The 22,566-nt window shown below is 43.7% G+C and overlaps 1 protein-coding gene across 1 annotated transcript in view; it reads left to right on the top strand.

The window, feature by feature from the left end:
• The window catches only part of ALK (ALK receptor tyrosine kinase), a 749,759-nt gene that overhangs the window by 541,778 nt on the left and 185,415 nt on the right, over positions 1-22,566 (top strand). Inside the window, exon 5 of the mRNA XM_017947405.3 lies at positions 896-1,023. Coding sequence (XP_017802894.3) covers positions 896-1,023 — 128 coding nt within the window. The remainder of the gene's footprint in view (positions 1-895; positions 1,024-22,566) is intronic.

Genomic DNA, 22,566 nt, shown 5'->3' with positions numbered 1-22,566 from the left:
ATAAAGTTGTTGTTAAGGAAAGAAAATATGAAATAATCTAGGTAATTTTTATTTTCCACACAAACCACTCAAAATAAGTAAATAAATCCCCCCCACACACACACACACTTGCAGACATTTATGAATCAATGTTGGAAAGTAAATCTGATGGTCCAATCAGTGACAGGAGCATATTTCAAGAGGTTAATAGCATGAGCAAGGTGTAAAAGTGTTCATTTAATTTGTTGTCTATTCTCTGACAGTGTCAGTATCCTTGATTATAGGTGGGTGCCGAGCTCACCATTTCGCCTGCTTCCATCTTTTTCTGTCTGCACTTTTTGCAAAGTCCACGTCAATCTTAGGTACCTTTTACCCCAAAATACATGCTTCGGTGCACTTTAATTTTCCTGCAGTAAATAAATAGCTCTTACTAGCTTCCCTGTTAAGTAACTGTAGAACAAACCTGAGGGTTCCGAGACTTTCTATCAGATAAAACTCTGAAAACCAATCATTCTTTCTAGAGATAATTATGAATAGAGTGATAAATGTTTTGAAGACATTTCCTTGAGTCTGCTGGCAGATTTTCTCAAGTATATATTTTCTTTCTTGTGATACTAGCTACTGAATAGTCCAAAGAGCTTCATTTGCCTTAAACAGAATATGACAAAAGAAATGCCAGTGGTGAGAGTGGGTTTGCGAATTGCATCTCTAAGTTTGCTAGACTAAAAGTAAATAAGTATTTGATTGTTGCTGTCAGAGTCACTGTCCTCAGTGCCACTTAGAGTCCCATCTCTTGGTGCCCATGAAGAATGTGAGCCCTGAAGTCCCTGCAAGGACGTGACCCTGTCCACATGTTACACCTAATTCTCATAACTGTTTCTCTATGCTTTTCTCCCCTGCTTTCCGATACAACCAGTTGGACAGTGCTCCAGGGAAGAATCGGGCGCCCAGACAACCCCTTTCGAGTGGCCCTGGAATACATCTCCAGTGGAAACCGCAGCTTGTCTGCAGTGGACTTCTTTGCCCTGAAGAACTGCAGTGAAGGTATCTGAATCTGGCTTTCCCACTCTCGTTGGTAGCCTATTGTGTTAGATGTGTCAATAACCTGCAACCATGTTTAGCTGGGAATGCACACACTTATGAAGAAAAGTCTAGAATGGGCTGGGTGCTGTGGCTCACACCTGTAATCCCAGCACTTTGGGAGGCCAAGGCAGGTGGATCACTTGAGGTCAGGAGTTCAAGACCAGCCTGGCCAACACGGCAAAACCCCATCTCTACTAAAAATACAAAAATTAGCCAGGCGTGTGATGTGCACCTGTAATCCCAACTACTTGGGAGGCTGAGGCAGGAGAATCGCTTCAACCCAGAAGACAGAGGTTGCAGTGAGCCAAGATTGTGCCTTTGCACACCAGCCTGGGCAACAGAGCGAGACCACATATCAAAAAAAAAAAAAAAAAAGGTCTAGAGTGTTTTAGGGGCTAGTTCTGAATGACACCAGGTGATCCATATCCCAGATAATGAATTTCGAAGAGCTGGTATAAAATTGTATCTTCCTTGAGAACACTTAGGCACATAGAAGGGAAGAGCAGACACTGGGGCCTACCGGAGTGCGGAAGGTGGAGGGTGGGAGGAGAGAGAGGATCAGGGGCCCAGGAATGAAGTGTGGAGCCAGAAGAAGCCTGAGGCACTCTCAGACCTCAATTCTCAGTTTAGACTATTCATGAATAACTTTGAAGGCCCATATCCCACAGTCATCTGTCCCATGTACAGGTCTGGATTTGAACTTTGTGCTCCTGGGAAGTGGTGTGTGAAAGGAATTCTCTTAGGGAGGAAGCCCTACTGACCCCCCGCCAATCCAGCTTCTTTTGCCCCTGTGGCTCTTCATTTATTGCTGGCCTTGCAGGAAATTTTATAGTGTATTTTGTTTTCGTTGTTTAATCAAAACTGGTTTATGTGTGGGGAAAAGAAAAATCACCATAATGTGATAGATTGAACCACAGTTCAAGTTGAAAAGGTTGTTAACCTATGATATGAGGCAATGTATGAGAAACATGTGGTTTGGGAGCAAGCCAGGAGCTTGTACAAATGTTTCCGCACTCCTGAACTTGAAGATTTGTGAATGTCTCTGGACATCATCAGTCCTCACAGATGTCAAGGATCTGTGTACCGTACAAAAGAGGCCATCTGTTGAAATGGAACCAGTTAACAAGAATGTGACAGGGAGAAGGTATCAGTTCCCAGAATGTTCTCATTTGATCATCATTAGGAAAAGGGGAATAAGAAACTACAAAATTCCAGATATCAGGCCCACTACAAATACTCTTGCAAAAATTTCTTGACCTAAAAAAAATTCTTTACATGTTAAAATCAAGAATCTCAACCTATAGATGTTTTCTCCCTTGCCCTGCAACTCCCTCTCACCTAAAAATATTCATCCCCCATAGCCTGTGTTGCATTTGCAGTGAGTCTGTTCCAGAGACCCGTTCCTTGTCTGCTTTTCTACCTTTACGAAACCAAGAGTTGACCTCCCTAAACTCTCTCTAATGATCCAGAAAGTTTCCGCTGGCAGGGCACCCTCTTAGAAGAGGGAGAGGATGAGTCTTCCTCTGATTCCCTAGAGAAAGTGGCTTGGCCCAGATACCTGGGAAAGTTCTCATGGTCCAGCTTCCTTCTTTCAGTGGCTCTAGGTCCAAGAACAGATGGTCTCCATGAGGAGGCAAATGTTCTCTGTGTTTCTTCTCTGGGTCAGACCACCTGTGGTCAACAATGGATGTGGAGGGATTGATGTGGATGTGTAAGGCGGAGAATAGTGAAGAACAAGGTGATCTCAGTGTTTGCTCAGAACTTCTAAATTTCCTTCCCAGAGAAAACAAATTCAGGTGCACATCAGTAGGCATAGACAAATTGCAGACATAAGAATCATCCTAAAATTATACTCATATTTAAAGGGAAGGGGTTACTTTAAAGGCATACTCAATGCCTATTTGATGTAGCCAAATGTCTAGGTTTTCTGGGGTCATTGCTTTGGTTATGCCAGAAGAAGAGGGGATAAGAGGAGAAAAATGGTGTCTTTGAAGGAGGTGAATAGGGCTGGCGACATTACTGGCCAGAACTGTAGGTAGGTCTGCAGGATGCCTGGTCTATTTTTCTGATAAGAACTTGGTCCCTTCATGATGAGGCACAGACACAGAGCACAAGGGGAAACACAGCTGTAGAACTCCACAGCTCTTCCTTGGTCCACTGCAGAGACGTGCCATTTTAGTTCATCTGGAGAAGACTCAAGGAGACATGGGACGATTCTCTCTGCATAGGAGATAATATCTATCTGTGGGTGTCATCAAGACAGAGGCCATTCCTATATCCTCTCTACATCCTTACACTTACCACAGTGTGTGACACTAGGTAGGTGCTCAGTTCGTGTCAATTGATATGGACTAATGGTGAAAAGCTAACGCTGACAGAGCACTCGCCATGCACAAAGGCAAGTGTCAATGCCTTTATGTGTTACCTCATGCAAGCTTTACAATAATGCTGTAAAGCAGGGACTAGTATACTCATTTTACAGATGGGGAAACTGAAGCTCACAGAAGTTTCAAAACTTTCCAAGGTCATTGAGTTAGTGAAAGGTGGAGTCAAACTCAATTCCAAGTTGATCTGATGACAAAGCCAGTATTTCTGTCTAGACACTTGATATGGTTTGGATTTGTGTCCTCCCCTCCCCACCACATTTCATGTTGAATTGTAATCCTCAGTGTTGGAGGAGGCTTATGCCTGTAATCCTAACACTTTGTGAGGCTGAGGTGGGCGGATTACCTGAGGTAGGGAGTTCGAGACCAGCCTGACCAACATGGAGAAACCCTGTCTCAACTAAAAATACAAAAAAAAAAAAAATTAGCCAGGCGTGGTGGCGCATACCTGTAATCCCAGCTACTTGGGAGGCTGAGGCAGGAGAATCGCTTGAACCTGGGAGGTGGAGGTTGCGGTAAGCCAAGATTGCACCACTGCACTCCAGCCTGGGCAACAAGAGTGAAACTCTGTCTCAAAAGACAAAAACAAAAGTGTGCAGTGGCAGGGCACGGTGGCTCACGCCTGTAATCCCAGCACTTTGGGAGGCCAAGGCGGGTGGATCACGAGGTCAAGAGATCGAGACCATCCTGGCCAACATGGTGAAACCCCGTCTCTACTAAAAATACAAAAATTAGCTGGACATGGTGGTGGGTGCCTGTAGTCCCAGCTACCCGGGAGGTTGAGGCAGAAGAATCACTTGAACCCAGGAAGCAGAGGTTACAGTAAGCCGAGATCGTACCACTGCACTCCAGCCTGGTGACAGCAAGACTCCGTCTTAAAAAAAAAAAAAAAAAAAAAAAAAGGTGTGCAGCACCTTCCTCGTTGCTCTCTTCCTCCTGCTTTAGCCATGTAGGATGTGCCTGCTTCCCTTTTGCCTTCCACCATGGTTGCAAGTTTCCTAAGGCCCGTACAGCCTGTGGAACCGTGAGCCAATTAAACCTCTTTTCTTTATAAATTACCCAGTCTCAGGTATTTCTTTACAGCAGTGTGAGAATGGACTAATACAATACTACTGTTGCTGTCTCTTGGATCTACCCTTCTGACCTCATATGCTCAGCTGTGTGTCTTATTCTTCCTATATTCTTCATATATGCAGACTTGAACTTTGGCAGCAGCCAACTGGTCTCTCTAATACCATTCCATCTTCCACACATTGCCAGATAAATCTCCTCAATATTACTCCTTCCCTTGTGGCACTTTCATGTGACACAGGTCATTTCTTATTGCCTCCCACATCAGAAAATAATAGAATAAGGGACCTAGACTGGACCACCTCACTCATTTCCTGGGGCCAGGAAATGTCATTTGCAACTACAGAAATTCTCCTTGGAAGACTTTATTCTCTACATCTAAATTTAGTAGGTGTTTTATAATCATTTCCCATTTAATCATTTTGGGATCCTAACTTGAAGTTCAAGACCTTGTCTTACATTTCTTTTATTTCTCCAGGGAGCAGCTAGCATGGTGCTAAACACACAGAAAACACCACACAAATACACGTTGACTGATTGGTTAATCAATCTATTGATAAATGCTGCACCTTCTTTTATAGCTTTGGGCTATTACCCTACTACTTCCAAAAGAAAGTAGCTGTGAGTAGAAATGGCTCGGAATAGGTTTTTCCCTGAAAGACCAGTGAAAGAGCAGCTTACACAATCAGCACAGACAAGAGAGACATCAGCCCCCAGAGATACCCATGCCTGGCTCCCAGGAAAACCTTAGCCTATTCACAAAAACCTGTCTTGAGCAGACAACCCAGAGCAATAGGATCACACAGGACACTCACTGGGACCCCTCAGGTTCAGAGGTGCCTACAGAAACACATATGTCAGAACGGGACAGACTAGCTTCTTGGAAGGGATTTGAAAAGGACCAGTGTGCCAGGCGTGGTGGCTCATGCCTGTAATCCCAGCACTTTGGGAGGCCAAGGTGGGCGGATCACCTGAGGTCAGGAGTTTGAGACCAGCCTGGCCAACATGATGAAACCCCGTCTTTACTAAAAATACAAAAAAAAAAAAAAAAAGAAAAAAAAATAGCCAGGCATGGTGGCACGCACCTGTAGTCTCAGCTACTCGGGAGGCTGAGGCAGAAGCTTGAACCCGGGAGGCAGAGGTTGCAGTGAGCTGAGATGGTACCACTGTACTCCAGCCTGGGCAACAGAACAAGACTCTGCCAAAATAAAAAAGAAAGAAAGAAAGAAAGAAAGGGAGGGAGGGAGAGGAGGGGAGGATTAGCGTGGCTCCATACAGCTCGTAAAAATGCACAGCATTGCAAACCCTCATCTAGCACTTCCACGCACTAGGCCCTGTTCTAAGCATGGGCATGGTACATATATTAACTCATTCAATCCTTACAACAATGCTATGAAGTATGTAATATTATTATTATCATTATTATTCCCATTATATGGATAGAGAAATCAAGGCACGGAGACCTAAGTAATTTCCTCAAAGTCACACAGTTGGTATTGAAATGGAGCCATCTGGCTCCAAAATCCACGTTCTTAGCTACCACACCTTGCTGTGTGCACAGAAGATCTCTGCTGGAAAGGACACCAGAAACATCGAATCTGTCTCCTTTGCCATGTAGAAATTGAATGAACAAAGACCCAAAGATTTTCCTTGAAATGTGATACACTAAATTACTGACCAGCCCAAGGTGCTTTCTGCCTCTACCTTATGGTTGTCAAGTTCTCAATTTTTCTAAGAAATCAATTCAGTGTTTCCCTTTCCCAGCTCGGATTGGTCAGAGGCAGTTGAGATGGACCACTGCCATCAGTCAACACGAAGACAAGGAGCTGCAAAGGAGCTCCCCCGTGAAAAACAAGGAGATGCGATAGCTCCTGTGTGAGCCTACATACATTTTATAGCAGGCCTCTATAGCTCCTCTTCTCTTTCATGAACCTACAAGAAACACATCTGAGGTTTCCCAGGCCATAGCCACATTCAGCTCACTAACAGATTTCTCAAAAGAAGTAATCTTCTTGGTTCCTTACTCTACTGAAATAATTTCATACACATTGCTTCTGATTCATTCATTAGAGAGGATGTCATAACCTTCAGCTTACCCAAGAGAAGTTATTTCTCTAACTTCTTTGGCTCAGGAAGGTGAAGGAATCCAAAGTGTCAAATGCAGTCCCATGATTATGGATACCTTGAAACACATGTCCCCAAAGAGTTGGAGATGCACAAATACCATTTTTTAACTTCTCTGGGGCTAAAATGAGGGTGTTTGAACTCGACCCGTGGTCTTCAAACCTTTTCTAGAGCCTGAAGCCTTAATTAAAACAAAGTCTTATATGGAAGCCCAGTATATAAAATGATACAAGTACAGCTCTCTTTGGGGGGACCCAGAACCCACCTGTTCCACAGCCCTTGACATTCCCCCTCAATGGGGCTTCATGTAATACATTTTAAGAGCCACTGGACAGTCTGATTCTCAGCTCTCTCTCTCTTTTTTTTTTTTTTTTTGAGTTATAGTCTCACTCTGTCTCCCAGGCTGGAGTGCAGTAGCGCCATCTCAGCTCACTGCAACCTCTGCCTCCTGGGTTCAAGGGATTCTCCTGCCTCAACCTCCTGAGTAGCTGGGATTACAGGCGCACACCACCACGCCTGGCTAATTTTTGTATTTTTAGTAGAGACAGGGTTTCACCATTTTGGTCAGGCTGGTCTCGAACTCCTGACCTTGTGATCCACCCGCCTTGGCCTCCCAAAGTGCTGGGATTACAGGTATGAGCCACCGCACCCGGCCTCAGCTCTCCTATTAACTCGTTTTTATGATCTGGTCCTGGATGTTACACTATTTAAAATATGAAAACCAAAAATAGGTAGATCAACTGTATCTTTTTTAAAAAGCTAGGGCTTAGTACAAGGCTATTAGACTTTGAATATGGGCCATTTTCACAAAAGGCAAGTTCTTGTCCAGGTGGGTCCTGGCTTTGAGGTGCTGGGTATGTAGCTAGTATAAATATTTCCAGGAAAAAATGGGTAGCTTCCCCTAACCTTGTCCCCCCTCTCTCTTCTCCTTCTCAACCAAAGACAATGTTGGGCAATGGAGGGTATCTTTCTTAGCCTGAAAGGGGACAAGAGGAAATGAGAGAAGCTGAACAAATAGATTCAGATCTTTGGCCAGCCATGTGGAACCAATCAACATCTAGAGTAGGCTCCAAAATCCAGCTGGGTAAATGAGGGATTACTTCATGGGCTCCTGGCAGCCTGACCCAAACTGGGCATTTTCTCTTCCAACAGCAAGCAATGCCTCAGCAGGATCCTCAGTCTGTGCTTGTAAAATGTAGATCACAGTGGCACTCTGTCTTGGGGCTGCCAGGAGAAAACTCTGTAGGTAGCGGGCTCAGCTATCCATCCATCCTTGCATCCACTCATCCATGCCACAGACATTTTCTGAGAAAGTACTAAACTGGGTGCATACTGACATTAATATAAAATAGTTGTTTCTGTCTTAGGACTGAATTGTGGTGTGGTTGCTTTAACATTTCCATTCTACTTTGCATAGAACTGTTCCTTAAAGGTCATCTTTGATTTATATTTAATTTGCACCCTAAACCTAAGAGTTGTGAGAGTTAGTGCAAAGTAAGTGCAAATCTTACAAAGAGTTTGTAAGAGTTAAAGAAAGAGGAAAGAAACACAAAATGCAGCTCAACAGTTAAAACCAGATTTATTTTAGAGAAAATAAACCTGAGAGGGGCTTCTGGCCGATTTTGGTCAGGAACACTTTCTCTTACAGACTAAGAGTATATATTAGTCTTAGGGTGAGTGGGCTTATCAGAAGCTTGGAATGTTTCTGTGTAGGGGAGAAGTTTTATGGGGGGGTTGAAATTTCTCTGGATGGAGGGGAGGTTATCTTGGGGCTGACATCTTTCCAGCTGGAGAGAGACTATCTTGGGGCTAGCATGTCTCTGGCTGGGGAGGAGTTTGGAATGTTTCTTGTCAGAGATGTTATTTGTGGTTTATGGTCATGCTGACCTTGGCCACTAGGCTGATGTCTTTTGGATTTAGGTGGTTTTTGATTAAGGTGAACTTTAGGATAAGGTGCTTGTCCAAGATGGCAGTGTTCCTCCTCTGTCAGTATTGAATAGGTGTTCCATTCCTGAAGATGTCTTCCTCCAAGGTAGTTCCAACATTCCTTTCTCAGAAAGACCACAGAATGAGCCCTGAACCAGAATCAGAAAACATGGATTTAAGTCTCCTTCCTACCTCTTACTTGCCATAGATTAGCCATCACTCCAAATCATTAAAGATTTCCCTCATAACTGGAACATAGATTGGGTTTTGTTTTGTTTTTTTTTTCATTTAAAATAGGGATAACAACGTATCAACAGTTGTCTCAAAATTGACCTCATGCTGAGGGTCAGTGAGAAGGTGGATGTGTGGAGGTACCTTGTAAATGATGCCATGAGCTATTTAACCTCTCTGGGCCTCGCCTCGCCTGAAGCTTTTGAAAACTAACCTGTTTCTTTGATGCTGCTGTTTCTCATGAAGAAATTATCATTCACAATAACAAACTGGCTCCTCTGAGGCCTCCTGCAAAGCTTTGTGATGTTAATTATTGACCTAATGCCAAGAAGGTGATGAGAGCCACACACTGCCAACCTGGGGAGGTGCCACCACCTGGATCAGTCACTTTAGGGGACTCAATCAGCCATGCAATGGTGGGCTCTATTGCCTGGAAGTGAACACCAAGGAGAAATCGCAGTCACAACCTTATTATCTTCACTTAGTTCTTGTGCCTAACTCCAGGTGGATGTTCAACTCCATTTTCAAAACGCTCTCCTTCCTAACTCCCTATCTCCAAAATCTCCTGCCCTTAACTTACTGTGGACTGAATCATTTAAAAGATAAGCATGAAAATTATGATTTCATCAGCCACTGAGATCTGCTTGCATTTCTCAAACGTCCCTCCCCAGCTCAAGCTTTGGTTCCATCTGTGCCCCCCTGCAGTGCACTCTCCATCTTTCAAAGACCTGCACATCTTTCAAACCCCAGCTCAAATAGTATTTTCTCTAAGTCTCCGCTCAGAATTGTTTCCATGTATGTCTATTTTAGAACCATCTACTTCTCTCCACAGTTATTTATGTGTCTCACTCAATAGATGCTAAGTTCCTAAAATCAAAGACTGTCTTCTTTTTTAAATCTCTGTATCCCAATTAGCAGCGAAGTGCTTTTTTTTTTTTTTTTTTTTTTCATGGCAAGCACTCAATAAAGGTTTGCTTATTCCAATGTAGGAGAAAGATTAGAGGCTTTAGAATCAGACTGAATGAATTTGGAATGCCAGCTCCATCACTTACCACCTTTTTGAGCTTGGAAAAGTTTCCTAAGTCTATGAGTTTTTATTTTCTCATCAGGAAATACATAATTATAGGTTTGTTGGGAAATTAAAACAGATATTGCGTGCAGAGCTCCTAGCACAATGCTTGGCACAATACATGTTCTCATCCTCTCTCTGGCATCCCTTGACTAAGCTGAATCTCCTAATTCTAGAACCAGAGCTGAATAATTCGGCACAACTATCCTGGGGTATGTTTACAGATTCACACCCGCCTTTTGCCTTTCCATCTGTGCCTTGCCTGAGCCATTATGCAAAGGGAAAATTTACCTCTTTTCCAGCAGAGATTCTGATAGCCCAGACTTGCTTTCTGATTGCAAAGGCAGCTGCTTCTCTTGCCTCCTAAGACCTATGCTCTTATGCCTGATAAAGTCATTTTTTTTTACCTTGGTGACTGGGTGCAAAGAGACCTTTGTGCCACACAAAAGAGTAATCCTGCTTAATTCTGTAGAGGTGGTTGGAGGCAGGAGAGAGGTCTTTTCAAATGCCTGTCACACCGCCTCCCTTGAGGAAGACTGGAATCCAAAACAGTCAGGCGAGAAAGCAGGTGGAACCAGGAAGGAAATTCGCTGGTCTTTCCTTTCTCCACCAGTGCCTAGCTACTGTTGGCAAAGAAGCTCTTACTTTGGAATGGCTTATCCATAATTATTAATAAAGCCAATTTTTAAATGCCCCACAAAGTGCTTAGAAACAATGCCTGCTTGGGCAACTATTTAAAATATTCGATCATTGGAACTTGCCCAGAAATGGGGGCAGACACAAAAGGTTTTTAAATATAAATAAATAAAGAATGAGTGTGCCGAGGTCATTGTACTCCCAGAAGAAAATTACTTTCAAATTACAACTACATAAAGGAAATAATTGAAAAGATTAATCACACTAAAATAATTGGTCTATTTTACAAGTAATTTGGAGCAATACTCAGTCATTGACATCAATGTCTAGTAGTAAAATAGTAATGAATTTCATTCTCTGACTAATGTATTTATTTTATTAATGGTAATAAATGGTGTTGTTACCGCTTATAAATATTTCATAACTTTTAATTCATTAAAATGTTCAATGAATTTCCAAAAGTATTTATTAGTTTTACATAATCCTTAGTATTCAATGTGCAATTGCCACTCTGCCTGGGTAATTAAAAATATTATTGTTTTGGGTAATGGGACTCCCTTTGAATGTGAAGGATTAGGCTCCAGTTATTAATGAGACGGATGCTCCAGCTGGTGATGGGGAAGGGGCTTGGGAAGATGTTTTCTCTTTAGGTCGCTAAGACCTCTCTGGAATCATTCCTTAAAAAAAATGTGGCTGTGAAGCAAACAGGGTGGAGCCAGATAAATTAATTCCAGATGTGATCAGAGAAATGTCACTTTAGACATTGGTTCCGATCCACCACCTCTCCCACACTCTCTCTGTCTTCCTGAAACAACTGACTGCAGGATTCAAACTTTCCAACCTCGCCTCCTCTATCCATTTTATTCTCCAACATTACAGGTCATAAGGGGTAAAATGGCCAAAAAGATGCAACAGAAAGAAAAGCAAGGGACATAGCAGCATGGACAGTGGATAGAAGATATAGGACTTGGAGAAGAAAAACATGGATTTGAATTCTGAGTCATTTGGGTGCTATGTGTCCATTACATCCTGTAGTACCAGATAATTCATGTGTGAAATGAAGACAGTGACACCTATCCCTGGGTCCATGTGAGGATTAAATAGGATACTGTGTGCCTCACCTGATACAGTGCCTGGAACCTTGTGGAAAATCGAACTGGGTTAGCTCTACCATTCCCTGTGTCCAAATTGTAGGTCATGGTATTATTGGCCCAATGACCTTGGCAGCTCTTCATTAACTAACAATTGATACAAACAATTGGTATGAGTCACGAAGAAAAACTGGACCAACAGTGAATTAGTACAACTCAGGATCTGTGAAGTGAAATGGTATCCCCTGGAAGAGGGACTAGATGACTCAACTCTCAGCACCTTACTCTGTAGGTCTGAGATTCAGCTCACTGTAGTACCTCCAGAGCCTCTCCTTACAGGAGGCTAAAGGCATTTGGCTGTGGGCAGGTTGAGAGGGACCAACAGGTGGGTTGGGGTAAACTGGGGCCAGCACTCACACTTAGATGTTTGCACCTGCAGGATGTGTAACCATGATCCGAAAGCGTGCAAACCCAAAGAATCAGCATGGCTCATATTTCCAGAGCTTCAGTTTTACCAAAAGATTGGACGGGAGGAATATTTTTTAATTTAAACTAACATGGCAATGTATTGAGTTCCAATGCGATCTGCACGCAAATGTTAAGGTAAAGCATCAAAGATCTTCCCTGCTCAGGGTGATTCCCTATACTTTGAGTGGTGGCTTTATTCTTCTCTGCCATTTGGGACACATCAGAGGGGACAATGGTAAGGCACCACTCCAGAGGGGACAGAGGAACATGAGGAGGAGGTGCAGCCAGGCCTGGAATCACCAGCTGGAGAGGAGAGCCAGAGGGGAGTGTGTCTTCTCGGTGCAAGCCATTGACAGGTGCAATGATGGGCAGGATCCCGAGGTGACACCAGAGACTAGCAGTGGGCTCCAACCTCCCAAATCAGGCAGAGAAGGGCTCAGTTTCTAATCTGACATATCAAGTCAGAACCAGACCCACCAAACATTGGATGTAAAAGTCTCTTGTGCGTTGGCCTAAAGTTTCGTAAATGTCCCCAAGGACAGGATTGATCTTGTTGATTTGTTTTGTTCATTTGGTGGGTGGGGTGGGGTGGGGAGAGGTAAACAAGGACTGAACCTTTAGCTGAAGATCCTGAAGACATTTTACTTCCTTCCTACCCAGACCCCTGGACAGAGCTCCTCACACCAGGATCGGTGGGAACCTCATGCTGAAGTCTTCCAGAGTGAAGGGCTTTGTGCAGGAAGTGAGGGAGCCTTTTGCTAACCGAAGGGCATAGCCTAGGAGTACCAGAAAGTGCACTGCTGGGATTTGATGATGGTTCTCTTTTTACTCAGGTTATTTTAAAGTTCTGGCATTTTCTGTCTTCAAGTTATGCTGAGAGCATGGTTTTTGTGGAACTTTATTTTGCCCTTCTGGTTGAGATCTGTTTGGGGAGGAAACATTGGCAGACAGTTGCTGGGCAGCGGCCCAGAAGGCCCCTCAATGCAGAATTTTTAAACCGTAGGGCAAATGGTTTCGGAGATCCCTCCTTCCCTCAGCTCCAACATTATGGAGTTCTATGATCAGCATTTGGGTGGATATAAAGTCTTTCAGCTTTTGCTGCTTCTGCTTCTTCCTTTAGCTCTTAGCCAGCATTTTGTATCTACAAAATGACTAACAAACATTGACTAATTACCTCTCATTAATCATTTATACCACTGGTAGCCCAGGGTCTTATCATTTCCTTCAAGAACACGGGTGCAATATCCTGTCTGGATCCCAAATCTCACGTCTAGGGGATGATGGACCAACGTGGCAGCCCTGGATCCTCCTGAGCTCACAGGGGAAGTGGGCCGGAAGGTGGGCACGGGCTCTGTGAGGCTACAACCCCACTAGGATGCCTTTCTGCTCTAATTAACAGGAAGGGCGAGCCACATGGCCGCCCAATGGTAGCTAAGAGGCAATAAGCTTTAATTAGAAGCTTCTTCCTGGCAACTCACATGGTCATAATAAGTCTGTTGTCTTAAAAGGCCCAGAGAGTTTGAATGCATCAACTCTTTTTTGCTTTTATGAGCTGATCCTTTCAATCATTTGTGAAATTTAAATATAATGAAAACATTGGCTCCGGGCAAGGGCCCTGATTATCGCCCCTTGCTACAGGGACGGGCAGCCCAAGTGTAAGGTGAGGAAGGCAGCCTGTCTTCTTCCCATCCTAGTCTGTCTGTAGGTTTATGATTCAGAAACACACAGCAGGCATGTGAATAAGCTGCCATGGCCAGGACCAACCACAGAACTCTCCCTTGGAGGGGGCCAGTTTGTTTCGGGGAGGACTAGAGAGGGAAAAAGCCCTGTTCACACCACTCCCCCAGAGATCCAGGAGAACAAGTGAATGGCTCAAAGCCTCTGTCCTGAGGACTTGGGCTCATGAGTATATGAAGGTGGGGTGCAAAATTTCTTGAACTACGTGATTCGAATTAGAAGAGAAAGCAGAAAGTGACAGGAAGAGGTGGTCTCTGTTTTCCTCCTTGTCTTACCATCACAGGATCGATGTCTTTCTTTCTTGTTAGTGCACGGACACAAACTCATGCTTGCTTCCTGCACGCTCTCCCCAAGAGATCCACCATGCATGTGTGTCAACTAATGCACAAGGGCTGTCCTCTTGTCCACCCCCTGCCATTCTTCCACTGACGTGGCCTTTTTCTCCGTTCCTTTCTTCCTGTTACTTATCTGTGGCTGTATGTAATGCAAAAGCAGGTACTCGATTCAGAATCGTATCGTTTATTTACTCTGTGTGATCATAAATAAATAAATGCAGGCAGATCATTTTCCATCTCAACTGTTTGGCAGCTTGTGGACAGCCTTTCTCTGCATCTCCCCAGTCTCAGCCTCTCTTCTGTGTGCCTCTCCACACTCTGGATATCTTTGTCTTTTTGCTTGTCTATTAATTCATTCTCACTTCTCAACTTTTTTCCTTTCCTCTTGTGAAGGGAAGAAACCTGGGCCATGGAATTGCTCATCTGATCCCTGTGCCCAACTCCATTGTCAGTGAAGCCTGCTGTGCTCTTGCTCCAGGCACAAGCCTGAGGCTGTATATCCACAGACAAGGTGGCTGAAATGGTTGAATTGGCTTTGCTGGGGCCCAGCTCCGGGGCATACACAGATGGAATCTTCTTCTCTTTTCATCCTTACTCTAAGCAAAGATCCTCTGATGATCTCCTCTCCTCCCTTTCCCCTTCTGCTATTTCTCCTCCTTTTCCTTCAAGTGCCTGTCATTTTCTCATTAGGAGACCAACACACACACACACACACACACACACACAAAAATATGCACGTTTGCACACACACACAAACAGCGAGGAGGCATTTGAACGTGGTGATCCTAAAGAGGACCTCAAGGGCAAGGCTGAGGTCTTTAATTAGAGATTGAGGTCTTATCCAAGGCTGAGGTCTTCCCTAGTGCCAGTCATATGGCAAAAGCAAGGCTCTAGGTAGATAAGAAGGTCCAGCATTTTCCTGTGAGTGTCAAGAAATTAAATTGGAGCTAAGATTGCAGTCTCTCCATGGGAAGACACTGGAAAGCAGGGTCTTGAGAAGAGTCTTTTCTCTTCTGGGGTCAGCAAAGCACAGAGTCTTAAACTCGTGGTGAATACTGGAGACTTTTTTCCCTTTGTCTTTGGCCAGTCTTTAGTAAAATCATATTGAACATTCCAGCTTACCTTGGTTGGACTCCCAGAGTTTTGACTAGGCTTTTGCCAGGGCTTTAAAGGGTTTAAATATCACCCCTGAGAACAGATGGATGATGGCAGTAGTGATCTATGGGATACTCCAAACAAATGCCAAGCCTCAGAAAAAGGAGGAGGAAGAGAGGGAAGAAAAGAGGGAGAGAGGGAGAAAAAGGCTATGACATCTTACCACTTTCCACTCTATGAAGTTCTCCTTTTGTGCCCAACCTGGAAGTTCTGAGCTTGCATTAAGGAAAGTGAAATTTCCCTACCTGGCATATTCTCTACCAGACACATAAACTGGTCTGTCCATTTCCCTACCACCTGGTAACTGGATTTTATAACAAGAAGCCCTACTTCGAGAACCAAGGCAGGAGACTTTACTAGAGAACTCAAATTCTTTGGATTTTTGAAAATTGTATTTGCATACTCATGTTATTATATTACCTGGTGCAACTTCACCAGAAATTCTACTGACATATGAAGGGCCACTGTCTCTCATTACTGGGTGTTGCTTTTCAGAGATGAAAAAGATTAGAAAGGAAGTCACGCAGCCACCATTTGACAAGTTCTTTGTGGGGTATAGAATTCCTCCCACACAGGTTCCAGCACACAGACGATCTCATTCCATACGATATGAGGAGTAGCCCAGTGTTCTGTCTGCAAAGCTCTGACAAGCTCAAGCAAGGCTTGAGCTTACCCAGGTGGGTCATCCAAGTGCTACAGCCTATTTGACTTTAGCGTCTGTTATTTTCCCCTCCTGCTAAACAGTAAGCCAACCCCTTTATCTCCACATCCCTGGTGTTTGGCTCAAAGCCTGGGACAAAATGGAGGCTCCATGAATTTTTGTAAAATGTTGAAAGAGTGAATGAAAAAATGAGTCAAAATGGTATGGCATGAGAAACTATAAACACAAAGCAGAGTAGGAAATTGAGATCAGTAGCTAGAAAATGTAAATAAGGCAAATATATTAATATTTCAAATGATTTCAGAGATTCATTTAATCACTTTACATGGGCATTCAACTTTGTAATTACAGGCAAAGACAAACAAGCCTAGTAGCATAAGCTTAGATTCTAGATTCTCCCTTGCCAATATAATAACAACGACAATAATAATAATAAATTGCAAGAATGGACCCTTCAATACACACCATCTAGAAACTCCTTCCCTAGGTCCTGAGCACTGCCAGCACCACTCAGGGAGGTGATCAATTATGTTCACACCCCAGCATGATTTGCTTGAGGTGTGACTTTGCCACTGCTCTGAGGATCTTACAACGGAACAGAAGAATTTGCTGTATCCTGTCACCTCTTTTGCCCCCTAGGATTTCAGTTGACTATACAATTTTTTACGTTGAAACTCGCAAGAGTCATATAATTTAACATCTGGAAAGGATCTAAAGGATTTCTTTGTCTTCCTTCCTCCCTCATTTTACAGATTGGCAGATTGAATCCCAAAGACATTATGGTTCTGTAGCTACCAAGTGGCCAAGTCATAAGTTTTTAACCTCCTATTCTGTCATTTCTTCAACTGCTCCCTGCCCCTTCTTAATCTTGAAAATATTAGAAAATGACTTTAAAGTCTCTGTGTTTATGTTCCTCAATAGACTGGAACCTTCGTCCCGAATCCTTACCCTCCAGCACAGAGCGTGGCACACACTGCATGCTCAGTCAATGGTCCTTAACTGAAATAAATGAAATACATGGCATCCAGATAAATTATTAAATGGATAATAAGCACACTAGAACCTTATATCTCAGCTTGTATTATCAAAAAGAGGACAGCCCAAGCTCAGCCCAGGTAAGGGGTGTGTTTGAAAAGAGAGTAATGATGGGAGGAAGAAAAGCCAGACCAGCTGAAATATGAAAGAACTGAGCAATTGGAAAGGACCTTCAGGAGCATATAGAGAATATAAATCTTACATTCTGTATGCAAAATTTAAAAATTAAACTTAGCTCTTAGGAAAACCCATTTCCATCAATGGCAAACAGCTTAATCTAACTAATTTAGAGTAAACTCTGATATTTGGCAATTTTTTCCTCCCTTTTGGATAGATAATCAGGTAATTCAGAAGTTTTCTTTTTTTCATTTTCCATATCATTCCTCTGAGGTGTAAGTAAACATAGGAAGGCTTCTGTATCATCCTAGTATTGGAAGAACCATCTACTCCCTTCTCCACTGAGAGACTCACTCCATGTTGGTCTTTGGTCATGGGTCCAGTCTGAGTTTGACTGAAGGAGTCCTTGCTAGCAGGTCATTAGGTCCACAGAGATCACTCTGGCTCCATCCACAGGACCTCCAGGTCTGCCCACACCCTCTCAACCACCTCTGGGCCCCTCTCAGGGAAACACTGAGGCCCTCAAAGCTCTCCTATGCTGCTCTGGGTTCCCAGGCCCTATCTGCCAAGGGCTTCCCGCTGCCCTCCTCAACTCCTCTGACTACCAAAGCAGTCCAGTGCTAACTTGGGGCACATAGGTCATCTGGTTCCCAAGCCCCCTCGACTTTTCTGGTAAAATCTCAGGTAGGGAATGCACCCACCTTGTTGCTCCTTCAGGGCCCCTCTCATGCTCTCCTTATCTAGTTCTCTCTCTCCCAGCCCACAGGGTCTATTCTACATCACTGCACATTCTGCCTCACTCTGTGACTTTTGACTACAAATCTATGTTTTGGGGCCTATCAATTCTTGGTTCCAGATATTCAAGGTTTAGCTTTTCAGACTCAAGGATGTAATTTCACTCTCAAATAGTCCATATCTTACTGCTAAAAGTCTGTATTTTCAAGTGTGTCTGCCCTCCCCAACCCAAAGTAGTGTGCAGAGAAAGCAACAGCAGCTGTCTAAATGGAGGGAAATGAAGGATTGGGTCTGCAAAGCTCAGGAAAAAGAAACCTCAGGCAATGTTTCAAAGTATCACCATATTTTGAATCATAATTGTCATAATCATGATCTCATTGTAGTGTCACATCCCCAGACTCTAGTTGTCCAGCTGTCTCTAGCTGAAACAATCACCAGAAGAGATATCAGTGCCCTTTTATAAAGGCCTTTATGGAAAGAGTTTCCATGACAGTTATGATGCAAGATAAAGAACTCAAAATATTTTAAAATTCTAAGATGTTCCATTAAATACCCAGCCCTTTTTGGTATCGATTGTAGTCCTGAATCACATTCAGAGCTTGTAAAACTCTGTGTAAATCCTTTAGTGTACACCAGATTATCTCCTGGCAAAAGATGATGACTGAAGACAGGATGCAGAGTGTGTTCTGATTCATTTTTGGAAAGCACCACTTGCGTCTTTTTCTTGCACAAGGTCCTCATCATCTATAAAATAAAATTTAGAGACCTTGGAGCTGGACCCTCTTTCTCCAGCCCCAACCTGCCTGCCCACCCTCTAAGTCCAACAATTGGGCTCAACCAGATCCACAACCTGTCCTCTGAATGGGCCAGAGATGGCCATTACCCTGCCCTAATCCCATCTGTTCATCAAGGACCATCACAAATCTCAGTTCATCTCCTAGAGGCATCTGTGAGTGCTTCCTATGTTTAAACTGCACATTTGGCACTAACTGGCCCTCAGTTACCTGCTGCTTATGACTTCTCAAGTAAAACAATTTTATTTTAAGTAAAAGTCTATATTTTGGGCAGAGTCTAGCAACTCTTGCTTCAGCCAACACACATGAGAATGTGTTCCTGCTAATCTAGATGGTAAATTTCCTGAGGACAGCACACCTCTGTGAAAAAAAATTTGGAGCCACAAACAGCATCCACTGAACTCAACCTGTCTGAGCATTGGTTTTTCTCACGTAAAATAGGAATCATTATAATGCCAACCTTACAGGGATGGGTTTAGACTCAGTGAGACTACCTATGTTAACACATTGGCACAAGAAATGTTCAAAACAAGCTAATTCTCTTTCTTCTTTCCCATCGAGTTCTCTATTTCCTCCTCTTCCTTTTCTCAGCCTTCATTCACCAAAAGGGTCCTGCTAACTCACATGATGGTACAATGCTCAAAATAATATGTGCTTCCTAAAGATGGGCTCGATGTTGGATGATGAATGGATGAATTAATTAATAAGAATAAATGAAATTTGGTCTCTACAAGGATGGCCTCACCCAGCCTTGGGAAGCCTCATGACCACTGTCTGGAGCCCTGACTCTTCTTTGGCCATTTTGCTAAGAAGAGCTTAGCAAGGACCCTGCACTGGGCTTCAGTTTTCTTGATAGTGAAATCCAGGATGTATGTAAGGAATGATAGTTGGCTCCATGCTCAAGGACGGTGTGTGCTTCAGAAGGAACTGGCAGGATTTCTATCGGAACCGCATTCCCTTCTGCTGCAAATGTGCCAGGGACTTCCAGCCTTTCTAAGCAGTGACATGAAGTCCATGGTGAGCTGACTTGGTTAGCTGTCCTTCCCCAGCTCCACCTCTGACCCATGTTGCAGAGAAGTCACCACAGCAACTCACCATGCTCCATTTCCCCTTCCAGGAGGGGACAGGAAAACAATGGCAACCAAAGCCTCTCAGCCATTCCAGGTGTTATCATGACCCAGCTGGGCATTTCTTTTCTGGGTCTGAAAACACCAGTTATCTGCCATAGAGCTTGGGTGGCTGTCTTAGACACATGTATCTGAATAGCCTCCCTTTCATTAATCTCTAGCCATGAAGGACTCTAATTCAATGTAGAATATTAATACAGTAATATTCAGATTTTTCCCATTTTGAATATGTGTTTATAGCCCATAATAATAAGGAACTGTAAGGTTGGGTCACATTTTAAGGACTTAGATTTATTTTGGTGAGAGCATTGAAGGGTTTTGTGATCTCACTCCCAAATGGGAGGAAGAAAGAAGTCTCCTAGAAAAGGGGACGCCACCTCATGCCTATGTTGTTTCAGTTTGCAGCTACAGTATTATTATATATTCTCTCAATGCTCTCAAACAGAATGAAATCTGGGTTCTTCGATGTATTTTTTAATAACTTTTCTGAAGAGATGGCTGAGTCTGAATTGTTGACTCAAATTGTGTCAGCTTTCCAAGAATCTTGCTTTCAGAGGCAAGAATGATGAATTAAAGAGTTATTTACTTGGCTTTTTAAAATGTTTCCATCACTGAGGCCCCTGGGCTTGTGTACAAAGATTACAATGTACTATTCCCCCAGAAAAATAGACTGAATAACCTGTATACAGGCCAAGACAACTACAGTCGAGGTAGCCATGCAGTCCTGCCCTACAGATCCAGAAGTGGTGGTACTCCAGCAAGCTCACCCAGCTAGAAGACATGTCTCGGTAGAAGCAAAGCTTTCATTAGGGTGTGAGAGATGAGGCCAGGTGATTTCTACCTACACCTTCAAGTCAGGAGACAGACCTTTCTGGGGCTGAGGGATGTGAGCTCAGAAAGGCACCACTCCATGGAGGAGGCCATGTCTCCAGTTCCCTAGATATGCTGTTATCCAAGAAATAGCCCAGCTGTCATGGGTGAAGGCCCCCAGGAGGAAGGAAGCCAAAGTGGATTCTGTGGTTCCAGAGAAGAGACATTCCCAGAGCCACTGATTCATGTAGGTGCACACCCCAGGCTCTGCCTGAGAAGAGAAGAGATCCCTGAGACCCACATTCTTAGAAAAAGGTTCTAGATAGCCATTATGAGAGAGAAACTGGGGCTTGCCCACTTTTACTGAGGACCCCTGGAGAGAGGAAGAGCAAGTACAAAGGGAAGGGAAAGGAAGGAAAATGGAAAGGGAAAAGCAGCCAGGCAAGGCATGGATGTTGATGAAAGCATTCCCAGAAATATCTTTCCCTTCCTTCCACATGCAATGGTGGTGATGTGATGGAAATACTAGATGGGGAGTTACTGTTGTAGTAACCCACGTAAATGGGAACCAATGGAAGAGAAATTATATATGCCTTGCATTTCATTCAGTGTTTTTTCTGTTTGTTTGTTTGTTTGTTTGTGGGTGGGGATTGTACCTGCTATTTGCTAGCATCAAACTAGGTCCTGGGCAATGTAAATATGAAGGCAATTAAATCAAGTTTCCTGGCCTTAAAGAGCTCAGTACAGTGGGTAAGACAGATAAAGAAGGAACTACAATATAGTGAGGTGAATGAGACACAGTGCTGTGGAAATGGGGGAGGATGCAGTGACTGTGTGAAGGATGATAATAGAACAAAGCCACAGAGTGAGTGCAGAACAGAAGGGCACAGACATTCTACGCATTTCCTGGGATCCATCCAGCTCCATGAAGCCTCTCCCAAGCCTCCCTCCCTCTCCCCAGGAGCTCTGATCCATTCCTGTAACTGTAGACACACCCCTCTTAGGAGGGTCATCCCTCCTAAGCATTTAACCTAAATGGTTAAATCACACATTTAACACTCTGCCTCCTCCTAATATACTGTCAACTCCTTGTGTGCAAGAACCATGTTTTCTTCATGTTTGCCTCTTTAGCACCCAGAATATTGATGCTGAATACTATGTGCCAGATTATGAGTTGCTAGTGTTTGTTGGCAGGAAAGAAAGAAGGAAGGAAGGAAAAAGAGAAAGAAGGAAATGAATTTCTCCAACTTCCAGCACTTCTTTCCATTGCCTCCCATCCTTCTCCTGTATTTGGTTCCTTTTTTATTCCCTCCAGTAACTCCTTCTTTCCCCCTGTTCTCTTCAATTCTTCCTCCCCACCAGCCACCAATCCGTTCCTGAACCTTCCCTTTCCCCTTCCATCCTTTGTCTTCCTTTCTCTGTTTCTCCTCCAGGTGCTTCCTTTTTTCCACTTCCTGTCTGACCCCCTAAGCCTTTGTGTCCTTTCTTTATCCTTTTCTCCCTAATTTCCCATTACTTGGGGCAGGGTCAGAGGTCTGATATGGCTCATGAGGAACAATGAAGTGAAGAAAAGGATGGGCTAAAGATTATTTGTTTTCAAAGACAATCAATTGAAGGAATGGCGACAGCTTTCAGACGGGGCATAAACCAAGTTAGGCCTTCAGTCAATAAACAAAGAACCAGGACCTCCAACCAGACAGTGGTTGTAGATATAGGCCACAATATACAAGGATCATGTGACCAGCCAGTTTTGAGAGTTTCCAGCCCAAAGCAGAAGTCCTGGGAGAGCCTGTGCCCTGCTGAAAAAGACCCTACATGGTGACCCCAAATTGCAGACCCCACAGGGATCTGTTGTAAGGCTGGGTTCACCTGTCCCAGCCTTATAACGTGGGAAGCCCCAGCACCAGGGAGATTAAGTGACTTACCCAAGTTACATAGCAAGTCATGGCTAAGTCAGAGCTACAGCCCAGCTTCTCCACTCCTGGCCCAGCATTTTCC

This window comes from Papio anubis, chromosome 14, assembly GCF_008728515.1.
Source record: "Papio anubis isolate 15944 chromosome 14, Panubis1.0, whole genome shotgun sequence".
NCBI lineage: Eukaryota > Metazoa > Chordata > Mammalia > Primates > Cercopithecidae > Papio > Papio anubis.
This window is presented reverse-complemented; position numbering and strand designations above follow the sequence as displayed.